The sequence below is a fragment of the Apteryx mantelli genome, chromosome 8 (genome assembly GCF_036417845.1).
Source record: "Apteryx mantelli isolate bAptMan1 chromosome 8, bAptMan1.hap1, whole genome shotgun sequence".
Classification (NCBI taxonomy): Eukaryota; Metazoa; Chordata; class Aves; order Apterygiformes; family Apterygidae; genus Apteryx; species Apteryx mantelli.
In genome coordinates this window covers 11,410,173-11,428,955 of record NC_089985.1, presented here as the reverse complement: position 1 = coordinate 11,428,955, position 18,783 = coordinate 11,410,173, and the positions used below count along the sequence as shown (strand labels likewise).

Genomic DNA, 18,783 nt, shown 5'->3' with positions numbered 1-18,783 from the left:
TGTAAGTAAATTGCACCGATTCCAAATGAATTCAAGAGCATCTGTAGAAACAGGTTACGCTGATCTAATTAAATCAATTTAGAAACAAATTCAGTTAAATCAGTGCAATTTGTGTGTTCATAGATCAATCCTCAAATCAGGAGGAGGTCTCTTGAGCTAACAAGACATAGTAGTTATTTCCTTTGGGGTGCTGGGCACTGCTCATCAATTAGGAGTCGTTAATAAACCCTGGCAATAAAGAGCTGAAGTACCCCCAGTGACTAATGGGGAGCAGTTGCAAAATGTATTAGCATGGCCGTCTGCCTTTTGGTTCCTCTGCAAATCGCCTGTCTCACTTCGGGCGTTACACAAAAGTAATGCACGCGGTTCACTGATGATGGGACTTGGAGGTTCTGCTTGAAGGAGGGATTTAGAAATTGTCTGTGATTTCATACCGCTCAACCCAGCGTTGGTGGTTTATAGTGGTGGGTTTTGGTCTTTTTTTTTTTTTTTCCCCCACTGTTGCATAAAGCATTATGTCCATTTTCTGGTTTTATTACCCGAACAAAAGCAGAAGTAGTTGAGTTCTTCCATGGACAAATAATTATAATTACAGTTTCACAAACCTGGTAAATAAACAATGAAATGAGGTAGACTCATGTGTCACCAATATAAATCTAATCTAAGATACAAATTGAGGGAGATGCCAAAAATGCTGTAGAGGTGGAAATGCAACTTTAAAGTTATTTTTAAATATTTTTAAAGAGTTTTTTTTTTTAAAAAAAAAGCAGTTTACAAGTGTTTTTAGCAAATGAAAGCATTTACTTGGCAGATGGAGACCGTGGAAAAAAATGTTGCCAAATGTCCGCTTCCTTTTTCATTTAAAACAGGCAGCGTCCTGTGCTGCGCGGAGGCTTTCTCAACCTTGTTGCTTTCATGCAGGGTTTTTCGGGCGTCCGCATGCGGGTAACGCAAGGAGATCAGCCGGATGGCGCCGAGGCCTCCTTGGGCTAAGTTTAAGCTTTTTCAGGACTGCGGGACGTGTAAGAAAGACGCCCTTTTCTGGTAGAAACTTCTGCCCTTTCCTGCAATGCCTGGAAGGAAAGGAAGCGAGATGCATCTCCTCGGAGGTGCCGGTTAAGAGCTGGGGATAAGTTTAGGCACCGGACGTAGAGCCAGGACTAAACTGTTAGGAAATGGCAGGCGGCGCCCCGTACCGCCACGCGCGCCGGGAGCCCGTCGGGTGCCGTGCAGCCTCGGAACCGCATTAATGCCGCTAGCGCCGGCGGCCATCTGGCCCCTCTGCCGGGCCGGGGCTGCGCGCCCCGTGATTGATGGGCTCAGGAATTGATTAGTTGTTCTGCGAGACAAATGAACTGTTTTGGCAGAAAATACCAGAGGTCGCCGCGTGTGGTCAGGCACAAAAGCTGCTGAATTTTAAAGAGCTGCTTCCAGCATCCATTGTGAAGATGCCGCTTCGGAGCAGCGAGAGCTTTTGAAAGCAGCCCGGCGCTCTGCAGTGTGCTTGGGGTTTTGTTCTTTCCTTGCTCCCCGTCTTCAGGAATGCCAGGATTGGGAATGAGCACAAAACTGCAGAGTTTAGGTGTAAAAATGGGACCGAGCATCCTTGGCTGGTTGGGAATTAAGGGCTTGCGTTGGTGTTACGGGTGTGTTTATGTGGCTGCATCACAGGTGTCTGTCACTCACACAGATGTGGGGCTGTAAAATCCCTGTAGAAGAGCTTTTCCGCTTGTAGAGAGCCCAAGCAGCCTGCAGCACACTCAGCCTTGTTGCAAATGAGAGCAATTTCTCAGAAACAAAACACCTGCAAATCCAAGCGCTTGAGTTACTGAGGGGTTTTTTTCTTTTTTTTCTTTCTTTTTTTTTTTTAACTTGGTGTAATTTAGAAATGGATCCTCTTTGCGTGATGTTTAGAGACCCCGACTTCAAGATTATTGCCAAGTTTATCCTGGCTTTCTTGCCCCCTCCTGTTTTATTTCCTTGGAGCAGTGACCCTCGGGATCCTGCTTTGTTGTGCAAAGGGGCTGTTTGCTTTAGGCTTTCCTTCCCTTTGGGAGGCTCCGCATCGGTAAATGGCAGCTCCTCTTTGGGGTTTTCGCTGCCGCCTCCTCTCTCGTGATGCTGCTAATCTACCAAAGTGCGTGTGCATTTCTGTGATGGGTGGGGAATTGGATGACACATGTCTTACTATGTCCCAGCCGCTCTCCAAGGACAGCACACAAGTGTGCAGGCAAGTGGGCAACACTTCCCCTGGGAAAGCCTGCTGGTTCAAAATAAACTTGAGTTATGGATTTATTCAGCTTGTAAAACCTCAGCTGGCATAAATAATTGAGAAAGCAAAGGTTTGTCTGTGGTGCATACCTCTGGGACACGCTCCTGCCTCCCTCCCTCCCACCACCTTTTCTTATGAAAATGATCCCAGTTGCACTGATAGATAATAACAACACCAAGCAATTAAAAGCTATGGGTGGCTGGAGAGAGGAGAAAAGGTTCAGTTAATGAGCTTTTCCTCTTCCTGTGCCCAGGAGAGCCTCAGAAGTGACGAGGCGATTAAAGCGAAGAGATAATTATAGATTATGTGAAAATGGGTCCCTTGGGGGCCGAGGGCCTCGACATAGACAGTAACTGTTGCAAGTGCCTCTTGGCTCCCGCGGGCTGCTGCCTCTGCGCGTGGCTGAGCTCCGGCTCGCTGGCAGCGCCGTGCCAGGCGGGCGGGCGAAGCCACCTGTTTGCAGCACCCAAGGCTCTCGCCGCGCCAGGGCCGCTCCCCAGGCGGGTCCTCGCCAGGCCGCTCCGCATCAGCCCTGCGGCGGGGAGAAGATGCCCAAAGCTGCAGCAGCAGCAGGTCGCCGGCCTCTGCCCAGAGCTTCGTGCTAGAGGTAACCCGCGAGGAGGAGGAGGAGGGAAACAGTCAGCCGGGGAGGATGCTCTCGGTGAGGTCAGGAGGCCTGAGAAGACTTGAATGTTTGAATTTCAAGTCTCTTCTGTGCCTCTTCCTGACTGTCTCTGCGGCTGTTGGGAGAGCAAGTAGGTATATGATGTTACAGGTAGGATGGAAGTAAAGCCCTGGCAGCAGATGTTTGCTTGTGAGCTGTTTTAAAACCATTGGCTCAACACCTGTATAGTTTGGGTAGCTTCTGAAGAAGCCTTGTGAAGCCTTCCAAGATTGCAAAGGCTGCAGCCATGGCTTGGTTTAAGTTCTTCCCCATCCTTTATTTAAGGATTGAAAAAGCTCTGCATGCACTACCTATGGCAACAGATATGGTTCAGGTTGGTTGCGGATCAGGGCTGACACCGCTTCCGGTGGAGGCAGGAGAGCAGAAGAAAATCACTTTGCAGGTAGAACATGCGCAGGCAAAGGAGGAGAAGAGAAACCCTTTTGGCCAACCTTAAAAAAAAGAAATAGGTGTAAACACGTTCACCACTATTGCAGACTATTAAATGGCCACTGATTTGAAAAGTCTAGCTAAGTAAAAAGAGACGGTGCTTGTATGTCACAGTGTGCTGTAGAAATAAGACTACTTCTTGCGGTCTTCCTTTAGCTACACTTTTTAAAAAAAAAAAAAATCTGTATGTATTTCCATGTTGGAGTTTCATGGTCTTTCCCTCTGCAGATGTCTTGAATGCTGTGTTTTTCTTCAAATGGAGGTTTGTTTGTTTTTTTAATATAGAAATGGTAGATTCTGTTTTTCTCTTTTCTGTAGCATTATTTGAGCAACCTCATTGCGGTGTTACTTACTCCCATACTTCTGATGTGTTTCTGTCTGGGATTTTAGGCTCTGTTTCCACCAGCTTCAAGGCCTTGCTGCCAGCTCGGACCAGTTTCTTATGCAGAGTGCAAATACCCGCTAGGGACTGGCCTGGAAGCACTTCATGCACTTTGCTTTGTTGTAACTACTACTGTGGAGGGCTTTTTCTGCATGTATACGTAGACACATGAAATAAAGGGCAAAACCGAGCTCACTGTTGCAAGGCTTTTTCTAAGCTATGTTTATTTGTCCTGTGTAGTTTTGAATACGAAGTCGACCAATAGCAATAACGTCTTTTCTGCATTGCATTCACATCCTGCAAGTGGAGTGTTTTTTCCAGTATTGGTCCCTCAAAAATCCACGTGAAACTCCAGTCCTTTTCTGAGCTTTTTTTCTCTGTTTTCCTTCACTTTTTTTGGCATGTGAGTAGATCCAGTTCTTCTAAATGTCTGAGATGGAGCTTCCTGGCACTGCTCGTAGGTAAAAGTCTTTAACAAAGACTGGTTAGACTTCCCTTGCATCTATTTCGGAACGGGGTTATTTCTCTTTGTCAAATTTGTAGAATGGCTGGGGAGAGAATATGCATTAAGACACACACACCCCTCTTTTCTTAAGGCAGGGGGAGCTGTTTAAAGCTTGAAAAATAAATGCATGGTGGAAAGATGAAATTTCCCGAAACCTTATCTTCCTGTGGGGAAATTGCTTTGCTATCCTGGAATAAATCCACTGTGGAGACTGTGTTCTGAAATAAAGATGGTTTTCTGGAAGGGGAATATATAGAGCATTTAGAGAGGGAGTTATTCCAGAAAAGCTAAATTATATCCAAATAGCTGTGTCAATCAGTTTGCCCCTTACGGACGGTGATATCCTTGGGAAAAGATTGTCGAGGTTTTGTCTGGGAGCTGTGGTAGAAAGACTGCCTGGTTTTGCTACGTCACAGCTTGCGTGGGAGAGCCTGTAGCCTGCTCCCCGTGGGGGAGCCTGCAGGATCACTTGCCGTCTCGCTTCCATGTGCCACCTCCTCTGCTGGTACCTGTGGTGTGCAGAAATGCCCGTTCTCCAGCTGACTTGGTGGGTGTCATTGCCAGGGGCAGCGGGTACAGCCTGAACTCACGGTTATGGCACAGAAGATCATCCAGAAATAACTGTGACTGATCTTTTCACTTCTCTAGCAAGGAGAGACTAGACTCTGCTTTGATGTTACAGGAGAAAGAATGATGTGTACTAAAGGAAATGGGTGAGAGCGTGTGTGTTTGTATGAAGGAGAAAGCTGTCGGAAGCCGTATGCATGCCATAAAGGCATGCAGATAACGAACTCCCTCGTGGGTCTGACCTCCTCCAGCAAGCCCCCATTCTTATGGAGGATTTCCTTTGGGGCTCTCAGGTCTGAGTTCTGCTGAACAACTGAACCCTCATAAGTTCAGATGATTGAAAACTGGGAATGTCATGGGAAAGGCTAACTACTTCCTATTAGTAACTCTTGTGAAACTGTCAAATCCCATAACAAAGTCGACGGAGTCTTTTGAGCAACTGTTTTCATATGGAAACCAGAAAAGGAGAAAAGTATATAGTGTTTTTTATTTACTTTTAATGCAACTGTGACCTCTTTTCTTTACTGCTCACCAGGAATACAGTTGTATCAGTGTATCTGTACCTAAAGACATTATTATGAAGATGCCTCATGCTAGTATGATATAGCCCCCTTCAAAGAAGAATCAGCTGTGCTGGAATAAATAGTTTTCTACTGGCATACCAGCATGCAAGACAGGAGAGTTGTACTCAGCCATACTGCTATAGTTAATGTCCCATCTTAACTTGGGGATCTGTGAAGTCCTTGGTTCTTCCTGGCTTTTGGCCAAGGGCTTTACTTTTTTTTTTTTGCCAGCCTGCAGGCAACCCCTTTGCACACTCCTTTTTGGACTGCGGGGATTAAGACAAAGCTTGACTATGTTCCCAACTTGGAGCGGCAGGCTGGAATGTGGAGAAGGACCAGCATGTGCTTGTGCCAGGATGCCAACATGTGCTTGTTCAGGCCTGCTTGCAGGCAGGCAGATCAGCAAGTTGTGGAGTTGCTGGTGTTTGAATTAGACATAGCTTCTTCTACATCTAAGTGCACTACCATGGCTTCAGAAAACATGTTAAAACTTCTGTTCTTACCAGCCAACCAAACAGTCTAATTTAATGAAGTTAAGACCTCCTACAGATTCTTAAAACATTATGGAAGAGCTTTGTACGAGTAACTGGAGCCACAGAGCTTCATAGCAAGTCAAAAAGCAAATGTTAGGAAGCTTGAGGAAAGGAATAGAGAGCAGAATGAAGACATCATTATCCTACTGTATAAATCTGTGCGCTTGCATATTTAATATAGCATGCAGTTTAACCCATCTCGGAAAGGATGTAGTAAAACCAGGGAGACTGAAGAGGATGAAAGAGGGGTATCGGAGAAAGAGTGGAGTTTCTGTATGAGGAGACAGCGTGGGCTAAGAGGAGGGATTGATCTGAAGGAAAGATGGTGTGTGTAGTCATGTGAGAGGTCTGTGGAGAGTATGAAGTAGGTGAATAAAGAACAATTACTCAACAAAGAGTACCCAATAATATCAGCCATCTGTTTTAAAACCATTAAAAGAAAGTATTTACTCAATAGTCACCCCTTTGTGTACACAATACTAAGCTGTAGAGCTCATCCTTCTGAGAAGTGAAGAGTATAAATGCGTTAAGAAGCAGCAAGAGTGGAGAAAAGGACCTGAAAAAGGCTGATAAATGTGACTGGATGCAGCCTCTGGCTGTAGAAATCCTTAAGCCACTGAATTTTGGAAGCTGGCTTTGACCCAGGGACAGATTGCTTTGCGTAGATCCTGTTTCTCCTCTTTCCTCTAAGCCTCCATTAGTGGCCACTGTCAGAGATGTATGGCACTGGAGGAACTTTTGGTCTGGCCCAGAGTGGATGCTCTTATAAGTCTGTTTGTATAGCAGGGAGAAGAAAAGCTTTAGCCTTTTATCTTCTCTGGGATTGCAGTGATTTATACCAAGACAGAACTTGTTCCATGTTGGCTAACTTTGTAGACTCCTTGTGGCAGTTCACAGGAGCAAGCAGACTTTTGCCCTGGTATAATATAGTTTAAAAACAATCTTTGTTTTCTAGAAAGCAGGATCTTCTGTCTCTTCTCTTGGAAAAAACAGTATTCTGCATGTACAACACTAGAAGACTGTTTTACTCCAGCGATACTGTTGAAATGGGTGTGTCTGTAGCTAAGCTAGAGTGTATGATGTGTATGTGGCCTTTGTGTTACACGATAAGACAACATTTCTTTTGCTGTTTCCTGAATAGGGAGGAGGACAAGAACATTTTTGATTACTGCAGAGAAAACAACATTGACCATGTAACCAAAGCCATTCGATCAAACAATGTGGACGTGAATGTCGCCGATGAGGAGGTATGGAGAAAAAGATAAAATCCATCAATCTTAATTGTTTTGTGTGTTCACAACTCCAGGCCTTTTTGGAATTCCCAGTTTAGGATTGGTATAGTCAGGTACTACAGTGGCTGGACAAACACTTGGTCATTGAGACAAGTGTAATCTATCTTAAAGTAGCAATAGCTTTCCCCAGCTTTCTAGTAGTGTGGATGTACAAACTGTGATGCCGTGACATATCAGAAAATGTCCTATGTTATTTTAGCAACAGCAGCTGCAACTTGCAGTGTAAGATCTGCTCAGTAGCCCCTTTCCCCATCTTGTGCATTAAATGTGGTCAAATAGAAGTAAGAAGCGAGGTAAATGGCTTTTCTAGAAACAGCAGCCAGTTGATCAGTGAGCTCATTTTGCCGCTCCGTTCAAGGGTAAAGTAGTCAAGATTTCTTTTATGTCATCCCAAGCTATACAGGCTGGGCTAGACGTCATTTGGCTTCCTTATCGTCCGCTAGGCAGAGGGCTAGAGAGCGACTCTGGCTGTGCTTAGCTTCATGAAAATGGTGGCTTCATCCAATCTTTTTCAGCTTATCAGTCCGAGTCAAAGCACCATTTCCCCATGGGGAGCTATACGGACATTGAGCAAGGCTTTAAGAAAGACAGATGTCTAAAATTGTGAGTTGACTTGATCTTTTTTTGGTAAAAGTAAACATTTTAAGTGGGCAGTCACATTCTTGTTCATCCTTCAGGAAATGTAGTGGTATCAGTTTTGTCATGGTGGTTTCAGTGCTTACATACTGCCACCTAGCCCTGCTCTTGGTCCGTAGTAGCTACGGCTGCATTTGCCCGCTGCTTCCCAGCACATTGTGTTTTGGTGAACAGATGAAGTGCTTACACATTCATAGACTGAGACGCCACAAATTCAGTTGGGTTCTCTTGTAGCTCTAAGCAGATTTCTGCCCTCTGAGCCATGACAGCCCCGGCTGGGGCTCTGAATGCTGATGGCAGGGACTTTTATTATTAATCAGGAATTCATGTGAATTAATTTTCAGAGGAGAGGGAGGTTGTTCACAATCAGGGTTGGAATTTCACATCATAAATTCAATGAACTGAAACTGTCACGTGCAACAGTCACTGCAGCAGTGTTGTGGCTGAGTTCCATCCGTCCCTCTGCTGACAGAAGTAAATGTTCAGGACAGCCGCTCAGAACAGGGCTGAAGTCCTTTCATTGATAAAAGCTCATTTTTGTGGTTATGTGCTTGCATTAAGTGTATGGTAATATTATGTTGCAATTGCTTCCTTTCCATTGAAAAGATGCTCTTACATAGTTAGCAGGGTTCAGAAGTGTGTAACTTCCTTTGTGTTCAAATAACAAATGTGCATGTTTTCAGACAAGAACATTTTGGTTTTAAAAAGTCATAACATTTTCTGAAAGATGATCGAAATGTTTTTGTGTTCTCGCAACATAAATGCTAAGAGACAGATGTGAAAACTGTCAGGTTACATCCTCCTTGAGAATTGTTTATGAATCTTTGATGTAAGAGAAGAACTAATTTAGAAATAGCAGCTATTAGCATGCGACTATTGCAGGGCGTGGAATTGCTTCAGCACAGATAGGAAACCTCTGAAACCCTGCCTACCTGCGATAGGTCACTGGTGCAAAATTCACCCGTACACGAGACTCTTAGCAGCCTCAGTTACTGTGGCTTACCCCAGCAAATGCTCTAACAGAAAAGTAGGAATTTTTTTTGGCAAGTGCTGGTTTCCTTAGCTTGGTTCTTAGCTTGTATATATATATTATACATGTGTATGTGTATATGTATATATAGATTTTAACCAAAAAGAAAAATCTGAGAGAAAAAAATTTTTCACAGTATCTTAAGGAGCTGAAACCATTAACAATGTTGTTTGGTATCCAAACATGTTCTTCAAAATCAGGAGGGTAGCTTATTTTCCAATATCGTGCAGGCTGATTGAAGTTTTAGAACCTATTTTAGAAGAGATATAACCCAGACCAAGCCTTTGGTAGAATGAAGTGTATGAAAGCATAATCTTGTCATTTTTATTAACTATTTTAGTGTTACTGTATAAATACATCCTGCCATATCCAAAAGATGCATCTCCTGGCCCTCTGAACATAACTCACGCTGTCACTTTTTTGATTTAAATGCCAATAAATTTAAAATGGCTGTATGGATACATACAAAGAGTTAACTTATTACGGAACAAAATCTGCTGAAGCACTGAGTAGTCTCCTGCTAAAGTATTAAAGAAGCCAGGCACATCTTTTCCTTGTACGATAATGACTTGCCTGAGGTTGTAAGATGCTTAGATTGTATCTGCACTTGTTTGGACTGTATCTAATTGCATTCTCCCCTTTTTTTGCAAATCTGAGGTAAGTTAGCAAAAGGAGAAAAGAGATCCAAAATACAAATGTAAAACAGGGACAAGACTCCTTACTAGAAGCAAAAGGATTTCAGAAAGGGCAGGAGACCTCTCTAGGTTTTGGAGATGCATTTGGCAACTTTTGAAGAATAAACTATCTTCTCTCCTAGAAAAGAAGAGAGAAAAAAATCCCTCATACAGCACTCAAGCCAGTGTACCTGCTAACAGTTCAGATATAATAAATTTCAATTTAGAATTAAACAAAGAATCTAATGACAGTAATCATGTACAAGCTTCCATTTACTGTATCTAAATTGCCCAGAGTTCAACAGAACAGGTTGCAATCGCTTAGAAGTAGCACAGACTTTAAAAAAAAAAAAGAAAGAAAGAAAAAAAAAAAAGAAAAAACCCTTCCATGTGTCAGCAGGACTAATGAAATAAGAAATGAACTCTGGCTGTAGGACTTCAGGCACATTCTGATATTGTAGATTGCTGCCTTTTTGAGGACAATATTTCTTCAACCTTTAACAAACCAGAAATTGTTCGGAGGCAGAGGTGAGTTGCTTTTGTAACTTGTGCCAGGGGCTGTGGAGGCTGTAGATAGAGGGTTTTTTTCCAATTGTTGAAGAAATTGTCCTAAACAAGCACATTACCTGTATACAGGATTTACACCCTTGCTAAAAATATAATGAAAGACAGCTGAAACAGTTGGGGGACAGCTTGGTCCCTGGTGCTCATGCTTTAGAGACAGCAAATGCCAAACTGATGCCAACTTCTAAGGAAAGGTTAGAAGAAAAATGGGGTTGAAGAAGCATCATGCTTCTCTGTCTGCAAGCTTGTTCCCCAGACATTTTAAAGCTCTGAAAGCAAGTGACTTCCAAATCAAATCTCAAGTTTACCTGTGTAATTGCTACAACTGCTTTCCCATTCACCAATTTGCCTCTCATCGGTGGGGATGCAGCCATTAGATATGTCTCTTCGTAACTACCAGTAATAACATGCTCGCCACAAGTTAGAGAGGCTCTCCGGTTTACAGTGATTACAGCAGCAAACACTGTACCTGGAAGTATAGCTTAGTACTGTAGAGTATCCGTTCCGCTTGGCTTTGTTCTTCTCTTTCTCTGCATTGGCTAATTGATGGGAAAATTATTCCCATCCGTCTGTCTGCTGAGACTCGGTGTATTTGAGACAAATCCCCGTCCTGTGCTTTGTTTGCGAACACCCTGTGACTTGGAGCTGAGCAAAACTGATATGCTGTTGGCTTGAGAAGCTGCTGCAGAAGCCAGCCAAGCTGGCAGTGGTAACCCGAGCGAAGCACGGAAGATTTAAGAGGCAGGGTTAGTGCACTGGAGCTATTTTTATGCTTTTTTTTTATTAAATAATTTAGCGGCAGGGGAAAATGCATCCTCTCAAGTAACTTCTGCAACAACTGTTGAGATTGTCCACTCAGTTTAAGTTTGGTTTATCTCTGAGGGAAGGTGTGGGGGTTTTTTTTCTTTTCTTTTTTTCATAGGCAAGGTAAATAAGTAGCTTTTGTAGCTGGCTAAGTGTATTAGCTGGAACTCCTGAACCTTTTCTGGATATTATGCAAGTAATGCAGAATAATTTCTTGTTTTACAAACAACTTTCTTAGCAATGCTTATTGTTATGTAGTAACTAGATTGAGTTTCTTCTGCAGGTATTTTTATTTCCATATCAGGTGGTGTGCTCTTGCAGGGAAGGACTCCAAAGTCCTTTGCACCCTATGTTTAGGGGATAATACGCATGCTACTAGAATGCAGCCATTTCTGGGGTGGAACATGTCAGCTTTTTAATAGTGCACAATTACGATGCAGAATCATTTAAGGCACTAATTGGAAAATATTGTATCCATTTAGAATTGCAGAGAAAATATATAGGTAAGCAGAGTGTAATTACCCAAAGTGGAATTGGCCCAAGACTTGAAATCCATACTCCTGCAAAGAGCACAAGGAGACTTTTAATGACTACAGATGATCAGGCTTCAGTTTCTTGTCTTGTTTAAAAGGCAGCAGAACTTGCAGCAGAACCAGCCTTCCACTATATAGGAAGGGACCAGTCCTGTAGTGTTTCAATAATGCTGCATTTACAAAGCTGGCAGCCCTTTTCCTCCCAAACTATTGTTTTTTCTTTATTGGTCTTGGCCAAGCTCAACACTGATGAAATTACATTTTGCTCGTCTGGAGACATATGCAAACCAACATATTATAGCCACTAATTTATAACACTATTTTTGGTATTTAAAGGATAAAAATGGCTTTATTTTGCCCTGTAATTGCACAATAATTATTGTTTGGTTACAGTACTATTCCTATACAATACATCATTCCAGTTTATACATGTGAAGTATTTATCGCATTTAGGCATGTTGCAGATAAAGTGCTGCTTTTGCTTCTTTCTTCTGAAAAACATCTGTGGCACAAAGAAGTTTGTATTACTTGTCCAACTGAAATGCTAAATCGTAAGTAATTAGTACAGAGTTGAATTAAGAATGTTAAAAATGAATTCAAGAGCTTTCCATGTTTACCAATTGTTTTAAATTAGACTCTTTCCCCCTTTTAGACTTTGATTGTGGTGTTGAATGAACATTAATCATTAAATGGCCCATGGATGTCATCAGTGCTTCCATAGAAAGTCATTGTCAGAAAATTCATTCTAATTCAAGGTTAATTAGTGTAACATTAAAATTATGTGTTACAAAAATTAATTACTTGCTGGGTCAAAAAGTGTGTTAAAAAGCTTAATGCCTTGTGTCTGAGATTGCATTTCCTTACTCAAAATAATGTTCTACCTCTGCTGCCCTTCTGAAGAATATCTAACAGCAGATGTGTGAGCTTTGGTTGCAGGTGTCTTCTACCCATCCTGTGATTTGGCACTGTGGTTGGGAAATTTGGCTCGCAGTTCCCATTAGCAGATAAATCGGGTTGCTCACCTCGTTCCCTACTGCTGTGTCAAGAGATTTATAACCAGGCACGGGCTCATGTAACTCATTTCAGCTTTGAAGGTCTGTGAATATTTTGTATAACATACTGGAAAACACGAGTTGGTCTGACAGTGTCACAGGTAGGGGAATGATTTCCTACTCATCCGCAGGGCGATTTCCAAAGAATCTCCTGCAAGCGCACCATTTGCTATATGCTAAATCAGGAGAGACTCATACTAACAGGGAGTTTAATAAGCGTACACAGTAAACAGTGAAGCAAAACTTCTATCTTAAACTATTTGGGGCTTTCTGTTTGACTTGCCAGTGTATAAAATCTTCTATGTGTCACAGGAGAGTTTTGGACCTACTTATTAAAAGGCTCTGTTACTGCTTTGGATGCATTTCGTGTCTGATTATCAGAGGATAAGCGCTCCAGCCTCGGTGCAAGGTTGTTAAAGTATATGAAACTGTATCATAACTCTACTTTGACCTATTACGAAAACAAGCATTACCTTTCACAGGTGTGCATATTCTGGTAGGCTGGTATCAGAGTGCTTTCGATGAACTCAACTGAAAACCTTGATTTCAGTTCACTGGGCTCTGTGGTTCTGCAGCCCTTTCCAAGGCCAGCTGCAGTCTGACTTTGGACCCTTCAGGCTTTGGAGCACCTGAGTTCAGACCCTTAGGAAATGGCTGCTTTTTGGGCAGGGACCTGTTCCTAGCTGTGGTAGATGGCAGAGGAGAGCAGCTCCAAGTGTGGATGTGTCAGCATCCACAGGTGTAATTTTCATCTGTTCCAGTCCTTTTCCTCCTCTGCTATGTATAAATATTTTGTTCTTGATCACTAAAGGGCAATTTTGCAGGTCAGGAGATGAATTGACATTGCACAGCAAAACAAGTGAATGCTTCAAGAGCTTTGAATTGCTGGGTGCTCTCTTCAAATAGCTTGGAGGAGTGTAAGGAGGTGACAGCGGTGTCGTGTTGGAGTCTGCTCATACTTCTACCCCTCCAGCCCAGCCGTTCCTTTTAATAGAGGATATGTCTCGAGGGAAGAGATTGAAGGGGAGCTAAAGGCTATCTTGAAGTTCTTTTTGCTTTAGCATCATCTTTTGCCCTGTCTTATCTTAATCCTTGCTAAAAGTGGCATAAAGCAGGGATTTGAGTTTAATATGGGGGAAGAAAATTCCACATGACAACCTCACCCTGCCCACAGCAGGCTGTTAAGCTCTACCTCAATCAGAGGAGTGCTTAGTATCCAGAACTTGGGGATGTCCTTGACAAACATGAAGATCTGAACTTTCATTACATCCCCTCATAGGGGTGGCAGAAGCACGTAGAAAGACCTCAGGTGCAGAGATTTGTTGAAAGGAGATGCAAAGAAAAGTACAGTGGTTTGGGAGGAGCTTGAAGTATGGATGTAGCAACCCACATTGCGGAGCTGAGCAGGGAACAGTTGTGGGTGATACCTGCTCAGTCACCCAGTTTTAATCTTCTGCTGCAGGAGAGGCAGGGTCCATTGGCTGAGGGTTTCATATCTGTCAGAGGGATGAGCTTTTTGGCACTTGGGGTCCTGTCGCCTTAGGCGGCTTTGAAAAGCTTATCGTTACTGTGCAAGTCTTTGCTCCCGAAACAGTCAGAGGCATCAAAATCCCAAATCTATATAAGAAAGCAAATCATGTTATGGCTACTGCTTTTCACACCTTGCTGATTTTTTTCCTCTAAATTATTGCTAACTTGTGGTTTTGGTGCTAAAGGAATGCAGAATCAAGCCATGCCTCACTTCTAGTATTTCTAGCATTACTCTCTTAAGTCCAAATCGGGAGCAATGGTATGTTGCATACTAATCTCAGCAAATTTTTTTTAAAAACAGTCAGTGTTTATTTTATTAATGGTCCTCAGGGCTCTATAGCAAGACTGATTCTTTCTACACTGCTTTTGGCTGACCTGGTTAATTTTCTTTTGGATGTTTGTAGGGCAGGGCACTGCTCCACTGGGCTTGTGACAGAGGACACAAGGAGCTCGTTTCAGTACTGTTGCAACATGCTGCTGATGTTAACAGCCAGGTAAGAAAGGAATGAAAAGCTGAACTTGAATGATGTTTTGTATTACCTCCTGACTAAATGTTTCACATGAAACTGAATTGTTCCAAGACTTCATAGCAAATTCTTCCAGAGCATTTATCACAGAAAAGAGCATCTAAAGAGATAGCCTGCGAAAAATAGCAGAATTCAATTGCATGAAATGCATGTGCATGTGAGGGGCTTTTTTCAGTTCCCAGTGAAATTCTCCTTTCAGTAAAGTTTTTGACTACCTGGCCATCACTTCCTATATGACTTGTGGTACTGTTGACAAGAGATGTTTCTTAAGTGCTGGGTGTTTGGTACATAAAGTACCAAACTTACAGAAAGTGTGTTCTTTTGGTCTGTTTTTCGTAACTCTACAGTCTTAGCAGACCTTTTGTGGACTCATAGAAGGAGAATTCCACAGCAGCAACTTCACTTTGAACAGAAAAGCATCCTAGAAACACCTGTTTGACAGCAGCCCACAGGATCAGGCTGTGCGTCAGGGCGCAGCATGGTGGGCATGTGACAGTTCCAGCTGGAGCTCAGTGCCTGACTGGGGGCAGATTAAGTCAAAGAGCTGAAGCAGTTTTTGTCCCCGCATACCTACCTTGCTCTCTTGGAGGTCACCATTTCTAGGATAAAGATGACTGCACTGAACATAAAGCAGCTTTTCAGCCACTGCAGTTTGCAGCCCACGTGTCTTGGGTAAACTGGTGGCGATTTTCAGGTACCTTAATACACCAGGCTGTGAATTGCACTGTTGTACAAATGGTTCATTCCACCATCCAACTGGAGTCTGCCTGTGTTCATGAGCCAACACTCCTAGTTTGGGCAGCTTGTTGTAGGTAAGGGCTGATCTGTGTAAATGCAATCATGTTCTGAAATAATTGTTCAACGTATTTCTGTCATGTTATGATTGACTGCTCTTTACCCCAGTGGCTTTTGTTGGCTTTGTTCTCCTGCCCAGTTTGGAGGTGGATACGCCTATTTTGACAAATTTGCTAGCTTGTACCAACAGTCTCTTTTAACAGCCCAGTGACAAGCGCTTCAGGAACTGATACCAGATAGACCGAAGCACAGTTGCGACCTGCAGAGTTCTCAGTAGATCTCTAATGTTCATAGGATAGAAAAAGCCGTGTTTGTACTTACACACACGTGAAATCTTTGTCAGATGGTCTTTCTTGCCTTTGCTTGGGCAGAATTGCAGGTGGGATGTACATTAGGAGCCATGGCTCCATTGTAGCTGGTGAGATACTTAGCTTCATGCTCAGGCCTCCGAGGTTTCCGTTATACAGAGGACTGTTGTCCTCACCTCGAAGGAAGGCAGTGGAGGCAGTACAAGTAGCGGAGGTGCGTGGCTGCCTCTGCAGGCCCCGCTGTCAGAATAGGCAGACACCTTTCACGCAGAGCTCCGTGAGTGACATGCCAGATGAATTTCTAAACAGCTTGGGCTTGAAATCAGGGAGCGGTAGGATCAAACACCTTCCTGTCCCCTTCACTCTGGCAGCGCAGGAGATGTTTCTGTTTGCAATGCTGTACCGTAGCAGCAGTCTGAAAATTTGCTGCTTTTTGACATTTGTCGCATTTTTCCCATGGTATGTTCTGACTCTTAGAAGACAAGGAAGGAAGAATTATCTTTTTTTCCCCTGAACATTAGTTTTCTATTAAATCCTTTTCTGTTTTTTTTTCTTTATGATGTATTGCACGTTTTCTAACCAGATTATTTTTGGCCAGTAACAAAAGGTTAATAATAGCCATAAAAAGAAAATCAATCTTTGATTTTTTTCCACCAAGGTAATAAAGGAGAATTTTCTTATAAAGGTCTTGGTTTGCACATAGGTATGTTCCCAGAGAAGGCAGACACTTTTTTATTCTCAGCCATATATAAATTCCAATAACATTTCAAGACTTAGTGACCTAATGTTTATTTTTATTATTATTTTTTTAATATTGACTTTTACCCTGAAAGATTTCACATCCAAAGTAGGAGCAGAAGGAATTTTTTTAAAAAGCTACCAAAAGAAAAAGGGAGAGGGAAAACTTCTGGCTTCCTAACAGACCATAAACACTGCAATATCTGCTATTATACATTACCAAATGCACTGTCAGTTAATGTGTGGGCTATAAAGAAGGGTGGGTTAAGTGTAAGGGAGTCTCTGGTGACTTGAATCAGTGGTGCTATTGTTTCAGAAAGATGTGCTCTCCGTGCAAGTTCCCTCTCCAGGCTGCATGCAGCACTCTGCCAAAGCCCAGCATGCAAACAGGCTCCGCGATTTCCACCCACCGCTCAGGTCTTCAGATGTTTCCCTGTCTCATTCAATTTTGCTGCAGTTCCTAAATGCAGGCAGCACAGGAAGTAAAGGATAAATTAGGGATTATGAGGGTTAAGAGCAGATAGTAAAGGAGAGAAATGGTATAGACCAAAATTAAAAAAAAAAAAAAGCCTGTGTTTTAGTATCCTTCTAAAAAGTTAGTCAAAAAGCCCAAATGATTTATGCTCTCTTCCATTACCTTCCTAATAAGTGCTCTTCCATCTTGGCTCTCTTAGTGTGCTAAAGGATTTAGCTGTCCTAAGCAGAAGGTGACTGGTGGCACTCTGCTGGGTGACCTGGAGCAAGTCATACAAGTTCACCGTGCCTGTGAATGTGCCTTATTCACCTTTCACTGCCCTATTTTAGTTCAGCTCGAATAGTGCTTATCCGTAGAAGCGCTTTCAGTCTCCGGATCAAGGGGCTGTGTGAGGGGCAAGAGTTACTGCTCTTCATTGTGCTACGTGGACAGCTTCGGAGCAGGAGGAGAGGTGGCCTGCTTCCACTCGTTCCTGCAGCGTGCTCAAAATGGCTCTAATTCTGGGAATAACCTCTGCGCCTGGGCTGCAGTGGTTGAGTGCCTGTGCTTTTTGTTTTAAACAGGGGTGCCGTAGCTTCAAAACGGTGGTTCACTAATGTCACTGAAAAACTGCAGCCATTAAATTCTGATTGTTCATAATTAGCTCTAATAGCACATTTGAAAAGAGGTGGTAAGTGATTGCCATGGGCAAAGGGATGCAGAAAGGCAACAGGCTTCTCCGCTTTGTTGAACAGGGGCATTTATGTAATTGAATCACCTAAATCTTCAGAGCCAGAGGCCATTTCAAAGTGGGTGGTGGTCTGGTATTTTGGAGCTCTGCTGGAAGTATCCAAAACTTGGGAATCAGCCTAAAAACAGCCTCCTTCCACTGGAGCACTGCATGTTTTAATTGTAGGCTTCTAATTGAGTGACAAAGTGAAAGGAAGTACTGTATTTATAACATCAGTAGTTATGAAGGAGCTCAGACAACATGATTACCATATCCCTTTCTAACTTTAAAATATGTGAAGATACGAATAAGTTTTTCTTGCAGAAGGACGAGCAACAAAAGAAAACTTTCTTTTGCCCCTAGTGAAATGCCAGTTGCTACAGGGACGGTTTTTCCTTGCAACGTTTTCTCTGGCCTTAGAAAGGAGGTGTTCAGGGGCTGGGGAGGCACTGAGTGCAAGACCTGCAGCACTGGATCCCAGCTTTGCAGTGCCTTGCAGTGCCGTGGCATCTTCTGTGGTCCTGGTGCCAGAAGCAGCTGGCTGGCATGATCAGAGACCTTGTGCGTCACCTTGTTTGCGTGTCTAGTGGTGCAATGCCAGCATGGAGGAGAAGGCGCAGCTGGATGAGGTACTGCTCAGCCAGCATTCAGAGGAGCTCTCCTCAGTGGCAGAGAGTGTAGCTTTAGTCTCATGTTGTGCTCCTTTCCCATCATGGGCCAGTGAACTCCTCCGTTTTTTTTCCTCCTCCATCATCCATCGTGCTGCGTTCACCTCTGACTCTGTGCAGTGCCATTTAACATATCAAATGGGAAGACAGGTGAGATGTCTACAAACACGTTTCGGAGCCCTGCAGTCTGGCAGTGATGCTAAGTGGAAAGGTAGCAGTTCCTACTAGGTGGAAGTGCGCTCCTGGGAAAGCACAAGCATCTCTTAACTCTGTTCACCTCCTCTTAAAGAGCAAGGGAAATAAGCATGTTTGGAAAAGGAGGATTCTGTGCTCTGATTTGTCATCTTCTGCAGGGTTTAAAGAGCACAGAAATATTACTAGTGTTATTTTAAGAAAAATGAAGGGCCTCATGGCCTAATAACTGTCTAGTGAGAGAGAAAGAGAATGACAAATGGCTGCTTATGTCTGTAAAACCAAAACAGTAGACTGTAGACTTGTTTCTCCTGGGCTTG

At 43.1% G+C, this 18,783-nt stretch overlaps 1 protein-coding gene across 2 annotated transcripts in view; it reads left to right on the top strand.

The window, feature by feature from the left end:
* Positions 1-18,783, top strand: part of ACBD6 (acyl-CoA binding domain containing 6) — a 90,562-nt gene that overhangs the window by 29,882 nt on the left and 41,897 nt on the right. For both annotated transcript variants that reach the window (XM_067300609.1, XM_067300610.1), the window contains exons 5-6: positions 7,078-7,183; positions 14,456-14,545. In XM_067300609.1, coding sequence (XP_067156710.1) covers positions 7,078-7,183; positions 14,456-14,545 — 196 coding nt within the window. The remainder of the gene's footprint in view (positions 1-7,077; positions 7,184-14,455; positions 14,546-18,783) is intronic.